The sequence below is a fragment of the Sprattus sprattus genome (assembly GCF_963457725.1).
Source record: "Sprattus sprattus genome assembly, chromosome: 5".
NCBI classification, from domain to species: domain Eukaryota; kingdom Metazoa; phylum Chordata; class Actinopteri; order Clupeiformes; family Clupeidae; genus Sprattus; species Sprattus sprattus.
In genome coordinates, this window is record NC_137924.1 from 18,593,739 (window position 1) to 18,611,560 (window position 17,822).

The 17,822-nt window shown below is 44.9% G+C and overlaps 1 protein-coding gene across 1 annotated transcript in view; it reads left to right on the forward strand.

Moving 5' to 3' along the window:
- Positions 1 to 1,056: 1,056 nt before the first annotated feature.
- Positions 1,057 to 17,822, forward strand: part of cwc22 (CWC22 spliceosome associated protein homolog) — a 32,723-nt gene continuing 15,957 nt past the window's right edge. Inside the window, exons 1-14 of the mRNA XM_080838781.1 lie at positions 1,057 to 1,124; positions 3,301 to 3,415; positions 6,278 to 6,492; positions 7,473 to 7,528; positions 7,660 to 7,734; positions 7,877 to 8,149; positions 9,506 to 9,634; positions 11,493 to 11,661; positions 11,759 to 11,812; positions 12,072 to 12,207; positions 12,390 to 12,596; positions 13,329 to 13,391; positions 13,745 to 13,846; positions 15,167 to 15,251. Of these exons, the coding sequence (XP_080694907.1) occupies positions 1,062 to 1,124; positions 3,301 to 3,415; positions 6,278 to 6,492; positions 7,473 to 7,528; positions 7,660 to 7,734; positions 7,877 to 8,149; positions 9,506 to 9,634; positions 11,493 to 11,661; positions 11,759 to 11,812; positions 12,072 to 12,207; positions 12,390 to 12,596; positions 13,329 to 13,391; positions 13,745 to 13,846; positions 15,167 to 15,251 (1,742 nt within the window). The 5' untranslated portion in view covers positions 1,057 to 1,061. The remainder of the gene's footprint in view (positions 1,125 to 3,300; positions 3,416 to 6,277; positions 6,493 to 7,472; positions 7,529 to 7,659; positions 7,735 to 7,876; positions 8,150 to 9,505; positions 9,635 to 11,492; positions 11,662 to 11,758; positions 11,813 to 12,071; positions 12,208 to 12,389; positions 12,597 to 13,328; positions 13,392 to 13,744; positions 13,847 to 15,166; positions 15,252 to 17,822) is intronic.

The window sequence follows — 17,822 nt, forward strand, 5'->3', positions numbered from 1 at the left end:
TGTGTGTGTGTGTGTGTGTGTGTGTGTGTGTGTGTGTGTGTGTGTTTGTGTTTGTGTTTGTGTGTGTGTGTGTGTGTGTGTGTGTGTGTGTGTGTGTGTGTGTTTGTGTTTGTGTTTGTGTTTGTGTTTGTGTTCGTGTTTGTGTGTGTGTATGATAATGTGTGTTTGTGTGGTTGTGTGTTTGTGTGTGTTGTGTGTGTGTGTGTGTGTGTGTGTGTGTGTGTGTGTGTGTGTGTGTGTGTGTGTGTGTGTGTGTGTGTGTGTGTGTGTGTGTGTGTGTCACATTTTAAATCTAGCAGAATAAAAAAGTCTTCCAGGTAGACATTTCATTGATGAGTGTTTCCAGGATGTACAAGAAGGGAGACTGAAAGCATGTCAGAGCAGTTAAGTGATCATTTGAAATGCACTAGTGATTATGTGATAACTTTCGATCACAAAGTCTCACAGTTATTTAAATAACTATAATTTCTTTTATTTTTTCTTCAAATTCATTGACAGAGGATGTTCTAAAGTCCACATTTCAATACCAGTGGTAGATGTTCTATTTTTACAAATAATGTTTGCAAGGGTTTGTCAACCTATTTGAACCAGCCTCAATGATTAACCTTTTGTCTACTTGTTGTGAGTGAATTTAATTGACAGCCACTGACAGCTAACACACTGTCTGTGTGTCATAACAAATGGTAAACAACATTTTCCGTCATTTCAAGTGACTGAGTTGATATTTTGCACTGACCTCCAATCCAATATTGAATTTGAAATTGCTATGACTCTTTGAGTAGTATTTCAGTGATAGGCCCAACCCAAGTAAGCTAAATAATTGTGAGACTTTGCATGTAGGCCACCCTAAAATAATCACTGATGTTATGGCACTGATTTTTCAGAAACGGTATTACGTTTGCGTGATTACTTGTGATGATAACATGGAATCTGTATTGGAAAAGCGGACAAAGCATGAGCCACAATGAAAACCGTTATGTGGGTCTCACCAAAAAGGCGTTTCAATTATTCTGGGATGACACAGCTTCCCGTAGTTGTACTTGCGGAAGAGGAGTAGGAAGATGGCGGCTGAGTCGAACGAATCCAAAATTGAAGTAGGCTCGGCCCATGCTTCTGAAGATGAGGTAAGACGCTGCTCTGTTGACTCAGTGCAAAAGCAAAAGTGTAAGAAAATGATATGAAGATATTGTATGTCAACATGTATGTGAGCTAGCACAAGCCTTGTATGGAGTATACAAAGAACTAGCTACCTTGCTAACAGTGTAAGTGTACACACACATGGGCGCCCTGTTAGCTGGCAAGGTAACGTTATAGTCAAGGTAATAGCACTTAGCTAGCCAGCGAAAGTGTGCACGCTCTAACGATGTCAACGTTGTTGTAAATAGTGTGGTTTTGTGTGAAGCAAAACATTTTTTTTCGTGGTTTGTAAAGAAAGTTAACCGTCATGAAAATATTGTCTAGTGAGTAATGAAAGTTACAAGTTATGGCGGTTAGATATTTGACTAGTTAGCTAACGTTAGCATAGCCTGTTTAGGAAAGTTTGTTTGGTTGTTCTGTAAAGTCAGCGGTAACTAGTACGTTTAATAACATTGATTGCGGTTATGGTGATTTGCCTTAACTCTGGTTCTGATACACACAAGTTTTTACCCTATATGAATGTGACGAGGTTAACTAAAGTTAGCTTGCTAACTCAAGTGGCTAAAGTGAAACGTCAGGTGTTAAGCATTCATAACAGTAGGTTAGAGTGCCATCAGTTAAAGTTACCAAGGTAGTTTAGTGAAGTATTCTTATAAAGGCAAGCCTCATCAATTACTTGTCTAGTGAAAGTTACTGGTGGTAGCTGGAAGCTGTAGTACAGCTCCTAGCTGGTATTTGTTTTGAATCCTAAACCGAAAGCAAGGAGCTGTTGAATGTCAGCTCAGCGAAGAGGGTCGTGGCCAAGTCATTCAAATTAGCTTGAGTGATTTCGGCATGATAAGTTCCATGTAGTTTGTTGATGCTGACTTTCCAAAGTCCATGCGTGTGTTTTTGTTGTCATAACAGTTTTGGCTCCATTAATACATCTGTGTGTATTCAAAATGCATGCAGTTGACTCAACTGTACTGTTTCACTTGAACCTGCTGAATTGGATTTCGCCTCCCGGCAGGTCTAGCCTTAGTCTTTTGGGTATGTCTCTTGGGGAGACCACATTGTAATTGTGAGGAGTTAGCATTTTTTTTAATTTTCTATTCTGTTTGACCAATACCTAGAATATTACCTTCTAGGTAATACTTAATCCACGCTTACCCAGCCACAAGTAAATAGAATAGCAAGCAATACCCTTTTACAGACCAAACTTAGCACAGCAGTGGGCAAAGATAAGCACGAGGAAAGCCTATCCCCATAAGGCATTTCATTTTTGCAGAGGAAAGCAAGCCGGAGCCTATATCAGAAATGCCCCTTTCTCTTTTTCCTCCTTGGCCGTATCCATCTTCACCTGGAAAGAGTGTGTGTCGCTGTGAGGCTTGCATAACCAACACCTGCGGGAGAGAGTGTCACTCTGCCTCCTGTCTGCTTTGCTGAAACAGCAAATTACATTTGGCTTGAAACTGAACACTGAAAACCAAAGGCAGCTGTGTACTTGGTAGAAGATGGCAAAGAAGGGGAGAAAGGGGGAAAAGCATACACTTGTGTGGAGTGCTGCCTTGTTTGTTTTGGGTTAAGCAGAGTCGGATGCAAATTTCTGTGTGATATTTTTGCGAATTTAAATATGCTGTTGTGTTCGCTATTTTACTGCACTGAGTTCAGTTGAAATTATAAGTCCTCTTGGGCTGCGGTTTGGATTTCCATAATCTTTTCCTGACTCCTTTACAACCTTGCCTCAGCTAGCGCTGGCCTTTGTGAACCCTGTAGTTATAGCATGCAGATGCCTACTCGGTGTCTACCCCAGGAGCTCTATAGCTGGCAGCAGCGCCTTTCTGTTTTCATGCCCATTGCTCCCAGCGCTGCACACAAGCTTGCTAATCTCAACAGTGTTTTCTTTAAAACAGAAGGATTTCTTGACCTTATGTTTTTAAACCTGCTCTCTCCCACCCCTCTCTCTCACTCTCTCCCACCCCTCTCTCTCTCTCTCCACAACTCTTTCTATCTCTCTTTTCTCTCACCTTCACTTATTTCATCTGTTACATTTCTCTCCCTGGACCGCCACACCTCACCCCCTTCACCCTGTGCGACCTCCATCTCTATCACTCACTCCTCTCTCTCTCTCTCTCTCCCTCTCTTCCCTCGTTCCCTCTCTCGCTCCCCGTGCCTGTGGTGCAGTGCTCTGGCCCAGCAGTAATGGACAGCCCCCGGAGGGGCCGCAGCAGGAGCCTGTCAGACGATGGAGAGAGTGATGATGGAGCCGAGACCAGGGAGAGGGGCCGACGGAGGGCAGGTGAGTCGCTCGCACTTTATCTGTCAGACTGAGCCGAGTTTTCTTCGCAAGACGAATGATTCCTCTCCTCTTGTACACCGCCACCGCTACCCCCACCCGTACCTGTGTCCCGGTGCTAGTTGCGTGTTGCGTTGCTGGCATTGTGTTCAGCAAGGAAATATAATGAAGCCTGCACAATACTGGATAAAGTATTCTGTTTGCAGGTTCCTTAGGTTCAAATGAATTGCCTCGGCTTATAAGCAGTGATTTTAATGAACGCATGTCAGTCATTGTAAAAAGTGCTTGTAAATAATAAATTAAGGTCATGGGTGCCACTTACACAGTGCATGTAGTTGCATTTGATGCCCTAAACCTGACGTGGTCTTAGATTGAGATAAGCCTCCATGCCATCTGTATTATTTTTTACTGGACTGCATTGTATTAACTGTGATCATAGCATTTAGAGTTTATCATTGAAATGTCTTCTAAATTGCCTTCCCATCTAAATGGAGGACGAAGGCACTCTCTACCATGGGAATGTTAATGGTTATTTGACTGGTTCTCATGGATGTTGGATATGGATTTTATTATCATAAACAAGTCTAGGATTCACAAGGCCAAAAAGTTCACCTTGTCTAAATACAATGATGAGAAAATAGTCTTCCCAGAGGAAACTATATCTGTGTTCCAATCAGTGTCGGGCATTTATCCTCCACACCACCTTGCCATCTCTCTTCCTCTGGTTCATCTGATCAGCTGGTCACGGGCCTCCCTGCCTCATCTCGGCCAGATAATGCTCTCAATCGTCTGTTCTGCTGAGCTGCTGAAAATATGAGACCGATGAACAAGAAGGCAACCCAAACCTTTTGCCTCCTGAAATGGTGCCCAAGGGCAACTCTTTATTTAGTTATTTGTTTATTTATAGTGCCAGAGAGCAGAAATCTGCCCCCTGTGTGAGTAGTTGGATCGTTCTCTCAACTTTCCGTCAGTGTCTGGTGTTTAAGTCTGCACATTACGCTGTGGTGAATGATTGCAGTGGTTTGCAGTGGTCTCCTCTGCGCATAACCCTAACTTATTTTCCCTATTTAGCAGCATTATAGTCTTTTGCTCGCCGCAAAACACCTCAGTTGCACTCAAGGGAGGAAAGATATGAGAAGCAATTACCCTGGCTGTCGTTTTTATAGAGCTGAACATTGAGCAAGATTTGTGAAATTGGTAGTTTTGAGATGCCCCGTTGTATGAAAAGGATGCCATGTAATGAATCTCACCTGGCTGGTCCATCTTTGTTGATGTTAAGTGCTGCATAAAATCTCACCCCCTGCGTGGCAGCGAGAGTGCCTTCGTCCTCCATTTAGATGGGAAGGCAATTTAGATGCAGCTAGGAGGTAACCGGCCTTGGCATTCTGGGCACCTCAAAATTGAATAGTACTGCTTTCATTTCCTGCCTCTCTGATGGATCAAATGATTTGTTGCTCGCGCCCCCCAAAAAACCTGCAAATTGCAGCCTCCCTCCAAAGCCTGGACTGCCCACCTCGGCTAAGTGTCAGTGAATTCACCTGCATACGATACTTCTGAAGTGCTTTGCTCTCCAGAGTTGATTTGCTGTTGGCTGCGAGGAACCCCTTGCTGTGACTGCAGAAGGCCGTTATGAATTTATGACTCAAGCCCCAGAATGTCCTCACTGGTGTGCATTTGAACAGCGGCCTATTAATATGCTATTATTTCAGGGCAGCTGTGCTGTTTAATTGTTCAGAACTCTCACTGGGTGAAAACCGATCATCAGAAACTCGTCCTTTCAGTTGTCAAAGAAGGATTTTGTCTTTTGAATGGCCTTTCCATTCAGTGAACATGATGTTTGAACATGAGTTGATTCTCTGTTTCTTGGTATAGATGCTATTTATACTCCTAGTTCAGTGCAGTATTCTAACGGCACCATTAAACAATTGAAATGTTGTTTGTGTGGTTTGTTCTCCTTGAAGGGTTCTAAGATGATCTCTGTGGGGTGTTGAGCTTATATTATGAAGCAAGGGGGGAGGGACGTAAAACATTCTCAAAGGCCCACACAATGTAAGCACTGGCTAAATATACTGAAAGCGCTGGAGCTGTATTTGGCAGTGGAGTGAAGGTGAGGTTGTGTATCCCCCTTTCACAGGTAGAGCTTGAATGGAATGGGAGGCGAGTGGTAGCGGTGAAAAGCCCAGCAGGCTGGTGACGGGCTCTGACTCACTGGTCCAGGCAGGGGGCTGCGCTGAATGTCGTCTGCCTCATAATTATTTAATGGAGTTTTCATGCTCCCCAGCGCCGATTCAGTGGCTCTGTTATTGAACATTAACTCTCCTCACTTCGAATGTCAGTACAGGTTTGTGTACGCGGCGCAGGCAGTTGACACAGAGGAGACATACAGTGTCAGAATCCGGCAGGCGTCCTGGAGAGGTTTTGCTGTTGGCATGGTTTTTGCACAAATTCTCCTCCCTAGAGAAAAAGGAATACCAATAAAACGGGCTCCATCTAATCGGTAGACACCAGTGAACTCTTCACAGAGCTGACAGGCTTGACTGTGATTTTCCTACTCTCTAGCTGACTGTTCCCAGTCAGGCCATGGTGATTCCCAGTCGTCTTTCTACATGGAGCCTGTTTTCAGTCTGCTGTTTGTTTGTTAAGATGTGTGATCATTGGTGAAAAGAAACATTTATTCTCATCAAACAAGGCAAACACTTTCTTCTCCTGGGGATGACATCAGGGTGTTTTGTGAACAAAAATGTAAAAATGTTGGATTTGGTGGCTTACTTTTTTTGTTTAGCAGTTTCAAGATTCAACCCCCCCCCCCCCCCCCCCCCCCCCCCATAAATATAATAATAATACTGTCTGTGGTGGATCTTTCAGAGAGGTACCCCAGTCCTGATGTAAAGCCTCGTGGGAGCCCTGGAGAGACGTCCCCCAGGGGTGGCAGTCCTGGAGGCGGGGGCAAACCAGATTCCCCGCGGGATGACGAAGGCTCCGACGGCAGCAACAGTGGCTCTGACAGTGACTCGGAAAGCGACGACGACAGCGATGAAGCAACGGTGCGGAGGATGAGGAGCGCCGTGGCACATGTCCGGGTGAGCGGCATTAAGGACTCTGGATGAAGCTCTGATATGACGTGTGTACTGGGCACAAAATTAACTTCTGGGCCTACCAGCCAAAGTGGCTGCTAGATGACATGGTACCGCCAAGGCATATTCTTCATACATTCTTGTATATATCAGTAATATAGTACCTTTTAAAGGGAGGGACCTAAAACAAGGTAACCTTTATGTGTCATTTTCATTTCATTGTACACCACATACAGATTGGATTTAAGAAATGAGACCAGTTTTACTGTCGGTATAGTTACCATTTATTAATCAAAAAATATTTTGTTTATCATACAATTCGTAGTTGTTCAATCTAAATCAGGGGAATGGCTGATTGAGCTCTTGTAGCCTCAACTAAATGGACATGCCTCCTCTTGTCAATATCCCTTCAATATGCTTGAACTCTGTACAAGACGATTGGCTGTAGATTTGTGTGCGCAACATGTGAGGTAAATACAAAAAAAATATGCAGCATTGTGAAAGAAATTACGCTGAATTCTGCAGTCACGAAACCTTGAAAAACTGTGTTATGCGGTCTGTCCCTGTCGTGTAGATATGGCAACCCTTTTAAACAGGTTCACAGACAAAACTACGTTTTTTTTTGAAGTGCCCATATTTTTGAGTTCCCATATTTTACACGACATAGCGGGACCACCAATATTTACCCGCCAACACAGAAATCTACACACCGTTGGCGCTTGGTGGATACAAACTGCAGCAGAGTCTTTATTGAAATAAAAAAGTGAATTAAAATTGAAAAGTTGAGCGTGAAAGTGTAAATGAGTGAATCGAAATTTATGAAATGCAAGTACATTGGAATACCTGCAAACTTCTCTTGTGTAGGAATGCACCATTGTGGAAACAAAGGCAATATGGGACACAGTATTGTTGCATTTTGCATGAGCTGCAAAGTTGGAATTCAAACTAAAGAGGTGTTTGTGTGTGTACACTTGCATGTCTGTCAGAGGGGCTCAGATGACGAGAGTAAGAAGCAACGAAGAAGTTCCTCTCCAGAGAACAAGTGAGTCATGCTTTCTCTCTCCTTCTCTCTTTTCGCTCATGCCTTCTTAATGGAACATCTGTGCCAGTAGTTCATCCACCAACAAGTTCGCGTCAGGGGAAAAGTCCTCACCTACCATCTGTCTCTTCCAGGAACGCAGACCCGAGACGTCCCCGTTCCAGATCCAGGTCTCACTCACGCTCTCCTCGAGGCCGATATGTACACAGGTGAGACCACTCAGCCACGGGGACACAGTCATGTGTTGTCTTGGACAAGCTTAAAAAGAAAACATGTCACATTAAATGCATTATGTTAACACTTTGATAAGTTCTGTGTCCTTATAGTCCAAATGGCTGTTTTGTGCACCAGGGATCGAGACCGCGACCGCTACTACGATCGTGAACGTTACGAGCGTCGGTCCAGCAGGGAGCGGGAGCGGCGTTCAAGCCGCGACCGAGAGCCGGAGTACAGGAGGAGAGGCCGGTCGCCCTCCCCCGCTCAGAATGACAAGGCGAACGAAGAGGAGCCCCCAGTAAAGAAGAAGAAAGAGGAGCTGGATCCCATCCTGACCCGAACCGGAGGGGCATACATTCCCCCAGCCAAGCTGCGCATGATGCAGGCTCAGATTACCGACAAGAGCAGGTAAGCCCCTTAAACGAGGCTTCCATGTGCAGAAATGCGGGTGGCGGGGCCTGAAAAGTTTGTTGAATTCTTTTTGACGCTCTACTTCCTCTTTAGGGAGTTGTGTTAATTAGAAAATCTAGGAGGTTAACAAACAATCATAAGGAGCATTATTACTTGACTTTCTGATGCCTGGCTGTTGGCACGACTGTGTGAATCATTAAATTGAATGCACCACACATTTCATTCGCTTCTCTCTAGGCCAGACTTTTAATTTGATTGATTCCCTTGGAATTTCTCTCAAAACTGTTTTTATATGTGATCAATAGCCAGCAGTGAACTAGCCCATAAAATTGGAAGGCGGGGTACGCGTCGTCTGTGAGGATTTTATTGAGTCGTAAGCGAAAATAACGAGTCTTGAGAAATTTGAACATGAGGATATGGCCCTGCGGCAGATCTCACCCCCACCCTCCCCTGTGGAGCCCTCTGGGACGTGAAGGCCGCTCTTTAAGCTGCGAGGTGTCTCGTGGCACGGAGAGATTAGCCGAGGTTAGGAGCTCCTCATTTAGAAAGGGCCACCTTATTGTCCCCAAGGGCCGGGGGGAGGGATATCTATAGCTCAAGGTGTGTGCAGTCACCCCCTCTCTCCAAGGATCTCAAAAGGCATCTGCTGCCCCGGGGCAGGAGTTATGAGATTGCAAGTAGATGGTGTTAATTAGACAGAGATTTCTCCACTTGGAAATCAAGAGCAGCGAAGGACAATGAGGAAGATAGCAGACATGGCAATCGTCAGAGGAGCGGGGAGAGGAGAGAGACGAACAGATGGAGATGGAGAGGGGGAAAGAGACAGAGAGTGAAAGGAGAGACGTATCCTGCGAAGAAGAGCATCTCTGTCAGCACTTTTGGAGGGGTCTATTGAAAACCTGAGACCGAAGGACAGAGAGAAGGCAGACTCGTCGCCCTCCAAGAGCCAGTCGTGTAAATCTTGCCTTTAAACGTCCTCTTTTGCCCACCATTCATAAAAGACCAGTAAAAGGCATCATAGAAAATTTAAGATCACCGCTGTGTTAACGGCCTGCGCTGTTGGCACCATAAATATGATCCGTCTCAACGGTGAAATAAACCAGGAGTTATGGACAGTCTCGCTTCAGAAGTATAAGAAAAAAAGAAGCAGGGGAAGATCGGTTTTTTATATCAACAGTGTTTTATATGTGTGCCGTTTCTTGCCAAGGTGTTCATGTGTCTCTTCTGCAAGAAGTAACTCCGAGTACATAAAAAGACGAATACATGAAGGAGAGGAAAAGATGATCAATAGCCAGCCGGAGAGGAAAAGAAAAAGAATCTGGCCTGATCTCACCTCATCCCTTTCTTTTCCAGCCTGGCGTACCAGAGAATGAGCTGGGAGGCTCTAAAGAAGTCTATCAACGGTCTTATCAACAAAGTCAACGTGTCCAACATTGGCAACATTATTCAGGAGCTGCTGCAGGAGAACATTGTGAGGGGAAGGTGAGTCTGTACCTCAGGGTGCCTAGTTTGCCAATAGCTCTAACCACAGCACTCCCATTTCCTGCTTAATGAAGCCAATTATGCTTTTCACATCACATTAACCCATTGGCGCCGGATGCTGCGTAGCGCAGCATAGCCCCTCCTGCCGGTTGCTGCGTAGCGCAACATAGGCTTTCCTGCCGGTTGCTGCGTAGCGCAGCATTTTGTACACGTGCTGTTTTCATGACGAATGCAGCGTATAACTCACTCTGGTTGGTTAAAATTACACATGGGATGGGTCTTAAGGCTTTGCTAAAGATCAGATGACCACCAAAATGAACTTTGGTTGGCTGAAAATCACGTCAATCAATCAGATAGCCACGCGATTTTCTGTGCTTGTTTTCAGTGATACCATGCTGGCTAGCGAGAAGTAGCAGTGAAGAAGTAGCAGTGAGCATGGAGTATTTTGATAGCGATGTCAGTGATTTCAACATAGATTTTGAAAGATTTGAGTCTGAGAGGGAGAAGGATAATGTGTGAGAGGATCCATTAGATACGGCACAGGAGTGGGATTTTGTGGGCACGGAAGGAGAGGAGGAGGGATTCCAGGTGGACTGGACAACCGGCAATGATCTGGAGGTAATAATTTATGTTTTGTTTTCTTGTGCGATCTTCCGAGTTCTCTTCTCTTAGAAAACGGAATGGGCAGTAATGATAGTGGTGCTATAGCGATTACTAATGGTGATGATGGTTGATAATATATACCTGCAATAATGTTAGTTATAGATACAATAATGGCATAATGAATAAATAGCATTTACATTTAGCAGACGTTTTTGTCCAAAGATTTTAGATAAGAAAAATAACGTGCTGAACTGTATAGCATAATACATCATAATGAATAGTAATACAATTATGAATAAATATAAATACTATAAATAACATTGAACTGGAAATATACTATTCTGTTATTATAGCTTTATTGTGTATCCAACTTGAATGTGTACTCCCTGTCTGTGCCTCAATGAGACCTGAACAATTGGCATATGAACACCTATAACCCCTATACCCTATAGACAGTCTAGTAGGCCATTGTCTTGCCACCAGCTGAGAGGGTGGGTCTCATAATAATACAATGATTGAATGCTTTGCCATATGTTTTTACAGATATCTCCATCTCCAGGATAACGTTGACCCCGCCATGGCTTCATGCTCCATGTGAACTGCGAGGCCAGCTCCACCCCAGGATGTCTCCATCCCTCTCCTCTCCATCCCTCTCCACTCCTCCCTCCCCATTTCTCTTTCCCCCTCCCTCCCCCTCTTCCCCTCCCTCATAATGTTTGCATACTTGAAAATTGTATTTATTGTATTTTATATCATTGATTTATATTGTTTTTGTGTGTTTGAGAGTTTTTTTACAAATGTTATTGTTTTTTGTGTGCTCAGGGAGCAGGTTTTAATAAAACCTGCAGTTCTTACCTTCACAATGCTTCTTATTTCATGTTTCTAAGTGCTACAGAGGCTTAGATATTAAGGTTTTTGTAGACGTTGACAATTCTTACTGTTTTCTCAGAAAACCCTCAGGAAATGAGGTACTTTCTCATAGAATAGCATAGGATTTAACAGCCGTTTTTAGCAGGCGTTTTAGGCAGAAATGGGTTAATAGAGCCTGTTTGTATTGTCTGCATTGTACAGTGCAGCAGGTTATACATCTAATAAGCCTAGGACTCTGAAACTTAGCTTAGCTGGTTATTATGATAATATTGGCAGCGGGAGACATTCACAGTTCTAGGGACAGAGGTCCTGAGGGAACACACAATGGTGGAACCTGGGCCCTTATTATGCCTTCTAAGTGTTGCTATTGTCTGGTGTTCTGCAGGGGTCTCTTGACGAGGTCCGTTCTCCAGGCTCAGAGCGCCTCCCCCATCTTTACTCACGTGTATGGTGCTGTGGTGTCCATCATCAACTCTAAGTTCCCCCAGATCGGAGAGCTCATTCTGAAAAGGCTCGTCTTGAACTTCAGGAAAGGTTATCGGAGAAATGATAAGGTGAATTCCCTAAGACCTCTTCTTCCATTATTTTGTGGGTTTTTAACCATATAAATAAATACAGTAGCCTAACCTCTGTTTTTGCTTAATTTTTCAGACACAATGTATGACATCTTCAAAGTTTGTGGCACATCTGATCAATCAGAATGTGGTAAGTCATCTTTATTCTCTCTTCCTCCTTTATTCCCTTATTCCTGTCTTGATTTGGCTAAAGTGACATTATTTTAGCAGTCATAGACCGGGAGAGATATACAGGTGTAATCAGGATTCAGGTGTCAGCTAAAACACGGTAGGATATGGCTAACTAACCTGGCAGGACTGACCTTCAGAACTAGAACTTTTGTTTGCTTTTTGACACTGATGTGTGTGTGTGTGTGTGTGTGTGTGTGTGTGTGTGTGTGTCAACTCAGGCCCATGAAGTGCTGTGTCTGGAGATGTTGACCCTACTGCTAGAGCGCCCCACTGACGACAGCGTGGAGGTGGCCATCGGCTTCCTCAAGGAGTGCGGCCTCAAACTCACTGAGGTCTCCCCCAGAGGCATTAACGGTACCAATCTTGTTATGCTGTTGTAATGCCGCTGCGTGATTTGTTGACTCATAAGGTTATAATACCAATTTCACAGTCAATTTCTCCATTTGTTTTCTGGCTTTCTGTTTTGACTTTGAAATACCCATGTAATGTTTTGTCTTTTATTTTCTTGTAATTGAGTGTTTGTGTCTTCATTTCAGCCATATTTGAGCGCCTACGGAACATCCTCCACGAGTCGGAAATCGACAAGCGTGTGCAGTACATGATTGAGGTGATGTTCGCTATTCGCAAAGACGGCTTCAAGGACCATCCCGTCATCCCGGACGGGCTGGACCTAGTGGAGGAGGAAGACCAGTTCACACACATGCTCCCCCTGGAGGACGACTACAACCCAGAAGACCTCCTAAGTAAGAACACACACACCCTTTTTTTCCACTTCACACGTCAAGTACACTGCAGAAGAGTGCTGTTAACATTCAGACCGCTCACAGGACCTCCTTGACCTGGTGCACGAGAGACGAGAGGTCCAGATGTTATCGGCGGCCCCCTCATGCGGCTAACCTGGCCGTGGCTTAATTAATTGCTGGGAGTTAAATTCCCTCTCCTCCGCGTGTTCGCGCCCATCATCACGAATGTTTAGAAGCTAATTATACCGAGTGCGTCCCAATGGGTCTCTCCACCTCCTCCTTTTCTTCTCTCTTCTTTCCTTTCCTCCCTCCCTCCTATTCCCCTCCTCCATTTTTGTGTTCTGGTAGCCTGTGGTTTGTGCGGGATTGAGTCCTTGCTCGGGGCACGTAATTGAGGGGTTTGTTTTTTCAGTCGTGACATTTAGCCCCTGTCGGTACTTATTTATGTTTGTTCAATTTGCGGATAAGCATCTTTTTGTGGCTTCGCAGACAAACGGCCCTAATTGAAAATCTATATGAGGCACCCTTCAGGGTGCAGAAGCCATTACTACATTAAGCCTTTTATGAATAATGCCTAATACACAATGAAGTCTTCTTTATGGGTAATTGCCTCTGATAACATCTTGATTGCAGTGACTTAATTGCTGTAAAAATTTGTAATTGCAAACAAATGACTTCAATTAAATCAACCTCATTCTCAATCTCTCCCTCTTTTTTCCTGTTTAATTTCAGATGTCTTCAAGATGGATCCTGACTTCTTGGAGAATGAAGAAAAGTACAAAACGATTAAGCGGGGTGAGTCGACGGAGTCAGTCATCCGGTGTCATCTCAGCTGTTTCCATAACTGCCCATTAAAAGAAGCGCCCGGCACTGCTGCCTCTTTTCTAGGCGTTTCAAATTGGGGGTATTTGAATTTCAATTGTGTACTAATTGCTCAGTCAGCTCCGACCCAGCATATGGCACTCAGTGTTCAAAAGCAACTTTATTATCATTCAGCAGGCCTCAGATATCTTGTCCTCTGAGGCAGGAATAATTGCCGCACGCCCTGCAAAATGAAGGTAACCCCGGAGTTAAGGGACTTAGCTGAGTGGAAAATGAACCCGATCGTGGGCGACGGCTCACTCTGACCCTGTGTGTCCCCTCCACAGAGATCCTGGATGAAGGCAGCAGTGACTCTGGGGACGAGGCTGATGGAAGCGACGATGACGACGATGATGAAGATGACGAAGAGGAGGCGGGAGCTGGCACGGGTATGGAACATTTTAATTTAAAGTAGGGGATTTAAAAGAATGTCTTTTTCATTTATGATTTATGATGATATTGTTGCCAGACAATTTATTGTTGGGGGTAAGAGAAGTGCCTATGAATAAAAGAAAGAGCTGTTCATTTATAGAGATATTAATAGAGAAAAAGACACACAGCACTTCCTCTGCTCCTCAGGCCTTAACCTGAGTCTGGGCAGCTCTCCCTTGAAGGAAGCCAGTTCATTAGTTACCCTTGTGTCTTCAAGTGATTTTGGAGTGACTTAAGGAGTTTGTCAGGAAAGGATACTCAGGGCGGTGGCAGGCAGTCCTCTGTGGGCCGTTGTAATTATCTGCCTGCTATCTTGGCCCCTGGGGTATGGAGCGGCAGAGGAAATGCGTGGCATACCAGGCCCATTAGGAAATCACAGCACTCCCGGTTCCCCCCTACCCCACAGCGGGCCTGACAGAGCCCGGTGACGGCCGGGGAGGGACGTCAAGCTCGATTTCAGTCACTCACACAAAAGCATCTCCGCCTCTTCCTTAGGACACGACTCTCTCACTCAGCACATAGAGAGTGGTTCCTTTGTCAGGTGACGCAGCTCCCACTCCTGCTCCTGGGGCTGAGGCTTCCTGTGTGAGACCGTCCCCATCCACTCTCTGTGTTTTTGCTGTCTTTCTCACTTAGATTTGACACATTTACATTTTCACTTTATTTCTTGTGGACCCTCCCAAGTTTGTCATTGGCCTACCTTGTTGAGTCAGCATGCTTTATTTCATTAAATGTACTTTTAGCCTTTTTAATATTCATGTATTGCAACAAACACAGCACAGTTTAAATTCGTTTTTTGGGGGGGGAGCATGAATTAACTGAAATTGGAACTCACAAACCAGACATAATCATCACAATGTGTTCGGACTCATAACAGTCCCTACAGTCTGCTGTGTAGTTTTGGTGAATCCCAAATTCACAGAGATTTAGAGGAAATTACGTAGTCTTGTAAGGACACTTTACATCTTGACCTTGAATTAAAAACTTTACATATTTTTTTAATTTAATTTTGTTCCCATGTAGAAGAATTGTTTGTATATGTATGTTATATGCCGTACAGCCGGTGATTGGAAACCCTTTGGTATCCGGCTCTGTTAATTGCTTTGCTAAGGAGGGCTCCCTCACTGTGGAGTGAAAAATTGCTTTGAAACTGAAGAAAAAAATGTGTTGACCTCTGGAGGGAGACATATCATATGACAAAAAAAGAAAGAAAAAAATCTGAAAGAGGATACTGGCTGCCTTCTGTTTATTTATTGACTTTTGGTTTCCTTTTATAGAGGGGGAGAAAGTGACTATTTTCGACGAGACAGAAGTGAATCTGGTCTCCTTTCGCCGCACCATCTATCTCGCAATCCAGTCAAGGTGAGTGCCATACGTTGTGTGCCAAGGCTGCCCAGCCTGAGATCTCTCATTGCCACGGAAATGTCAGCAGAAAATAGCCAGGCAGGAGTTGCTAAATATGTGACGCGCGGACCAGATATAGTCTTTTGGATTGCAGAACTTGGAAAGCTTTGAGGCTGAATTTTTATATAAATATATATTTTCATTTTTTCAAAGAGCACAGATGGAAATGCCATGTCCAGGAACTCAAGAGACAGGTCCTGCCGGAATCACAGTTTTGATTAGATCCCATTTCAAGTGACATTTGAGAAATTAAATCAGGTCTGTTTTTCAGTCTGAAAGCTTTTTTTTTTGAGTTTGTAAGATTAAGAACCTTTCACACAGGTAATTTAATTGAAATTTGGCACACCTAAAAAAGTGCATGTGTTTTTTTTTTTAGGTTTGGGGTGTGTGTGTGTGTGTGGGGGGGGGGAGGGGGCGGGCCTAGGGAATCGCTCAGAGAGGCAGAAAGAGAGCGAGAAATGGCATTCTATTTTTAAGCTGGATTCAATATCAGGAGAGTTTGCGCAGCATGATAGCAACATTGTTGCTATTTTGTGGCTCCAGGAGAAGGAGGGAGAAATAAGAGGGAGGAGGAGATGAAGAGAGGGAAGAATTTCACCAATTCTCCCCTCCTTCATACTCCTCTCCGGCACGGGCACTCCCTGTTATGCTATAGTCAGGGGCCTGAGGGCCCACATGCTATTTATTCTGCCTTCGTGTTTGTTTTCCTCTTCCCCCGTGAGCGTCGTAGTGGAGCTTATGTGGGTCCGTGTTTGTGCTGCCGAGCTGAGTGAACAGAAGTGTGTCTGCATTCTCTCTGACGGCGCATGCGCATGGTGACCTGAATGCGTGGCCCCGGGCCGGCTGCGCAGTCACACGTTGCTGATGCAAAAAGCATCCTTCTCTCACCAGGGTCGCTGGGGATGAAAGACAGCGGTTTCTCTCACGCGGGCTCTTTACCCTCGCTTTAACCTCGTTCCTACCCGCCAGGCAACGCACCCTATAGACGCTCATCCCATAATACCCCAGCAGGTCACACATCCATACATGAATCGTTCGTTAGGACAGTCCTGGGACCAGCCCTGTTTAAAATAAACTGGCCTGCGGGCTAGTTTCGCAAGGTAACCCTCCGCACTGTAAAATAGGCCACAGGCACTACAGCTATGTGGCAGTGACATGGAATATGCCACTGTCTGTCGTTTCCTAATGAAATGCCCCTGGGCCAGTATGTTGTGTGCTTATGGATTCTCACATGCACTTACTCCCTCTCAAACACACTTCAGTGATCTCTCTCTCCCACACATATGTCACACACACACACACACACACACACACACACACACACTTCCTTATGCAGTATCCTTTCTCTTCTCTCCCACTCCCATACCGTCACACATGTAGGCTGTCTGACATGCGAACATGAATGCGGGCATGCACAAGCATTCACACACACACACACACACACACACACACACACAGAAAACCTGAAAGGCACTGAACCAGTTTGTTTTTTTTCCTCTGCAAAAGCCCCAAGGGGACTTTGCCGTGCTGAACAACAGCTGGTGCAGATGCGCCGGCAGCAGCCAGGGCCAATCAGCAGGAGCCGAAAGAAAGCGAGGAGGGGAAAAATCCCTTTTAATAGGTGACCCTCCAGGAAATGAGATTAACCCAGCGCTGCTTTCCTTCAGCATGAATCTATCGATTGATGGAGACAAGCACACCATGATTCTCATCAGGACTGTCTGGCGCTTTGGGGGACGGAGGAAAGATGGTGGAGGGGGGGAAGAAAAGGAGATATCAGAATAATCTCCCAGCCTGTTGTTTTAGTGTGCTGAGGGGTGACTGCAGTGCATCAGATACGAAGAGGAAACACTACAGTGAGGGGCAGGCAATAGGAGAGGCAGACATCCACCTTGCAGCTCAGCTCAGTTGGTAGCTGGAGCCACTGCTGGCTCCAAGGTCGCCGGTGCCACTCTCGGCTCCAAGGACACTGGTTCATTCCCAGATAAGTGGAGTGGTGTAGAGGTCTGTGCGGGTTGGATTTTTATTTCGGTCCTGCTAGAACCCCGTTCGCTTCGACACAACTGTGTCATATTTTGCCCCGCTCCCACCTGCATCTTTCACGTTTTGTGACGTGCCAAGCTTAAAAACCACCAGTCTTGTACCTGTTTATGAAAACCTCAGGTTATTTCTTGCTGCTCTCATGCAAACACTAACACTCTCTGGCTGAAAAGAACCACTTGTAAAGGTCACGTTAAGTCATTACATATTCTTTAGAGCCAGATTTGGCTCAGACTACATTTCCAATCCCTTTAAAACAAAGGTTGTGTACAACATATGATACAGAAGCTTTTATTGTTTGAAAGAAGTTGTGGGGAAAACCTTGTTGTTAAGGAGTGCATGCAGCTGGTCAGGATCTCTCTCTCCATTGCCTCAGCTTGGTCTTTTTCTTTCTCTCTTTCGCTCTTTCTTTCTTCCCCTCCCTTCTTCTTTCACATTCTATCTCTCCCTCTGTTGCTGTTTCGATTTCTCCCGCTCTCCATACCTGGC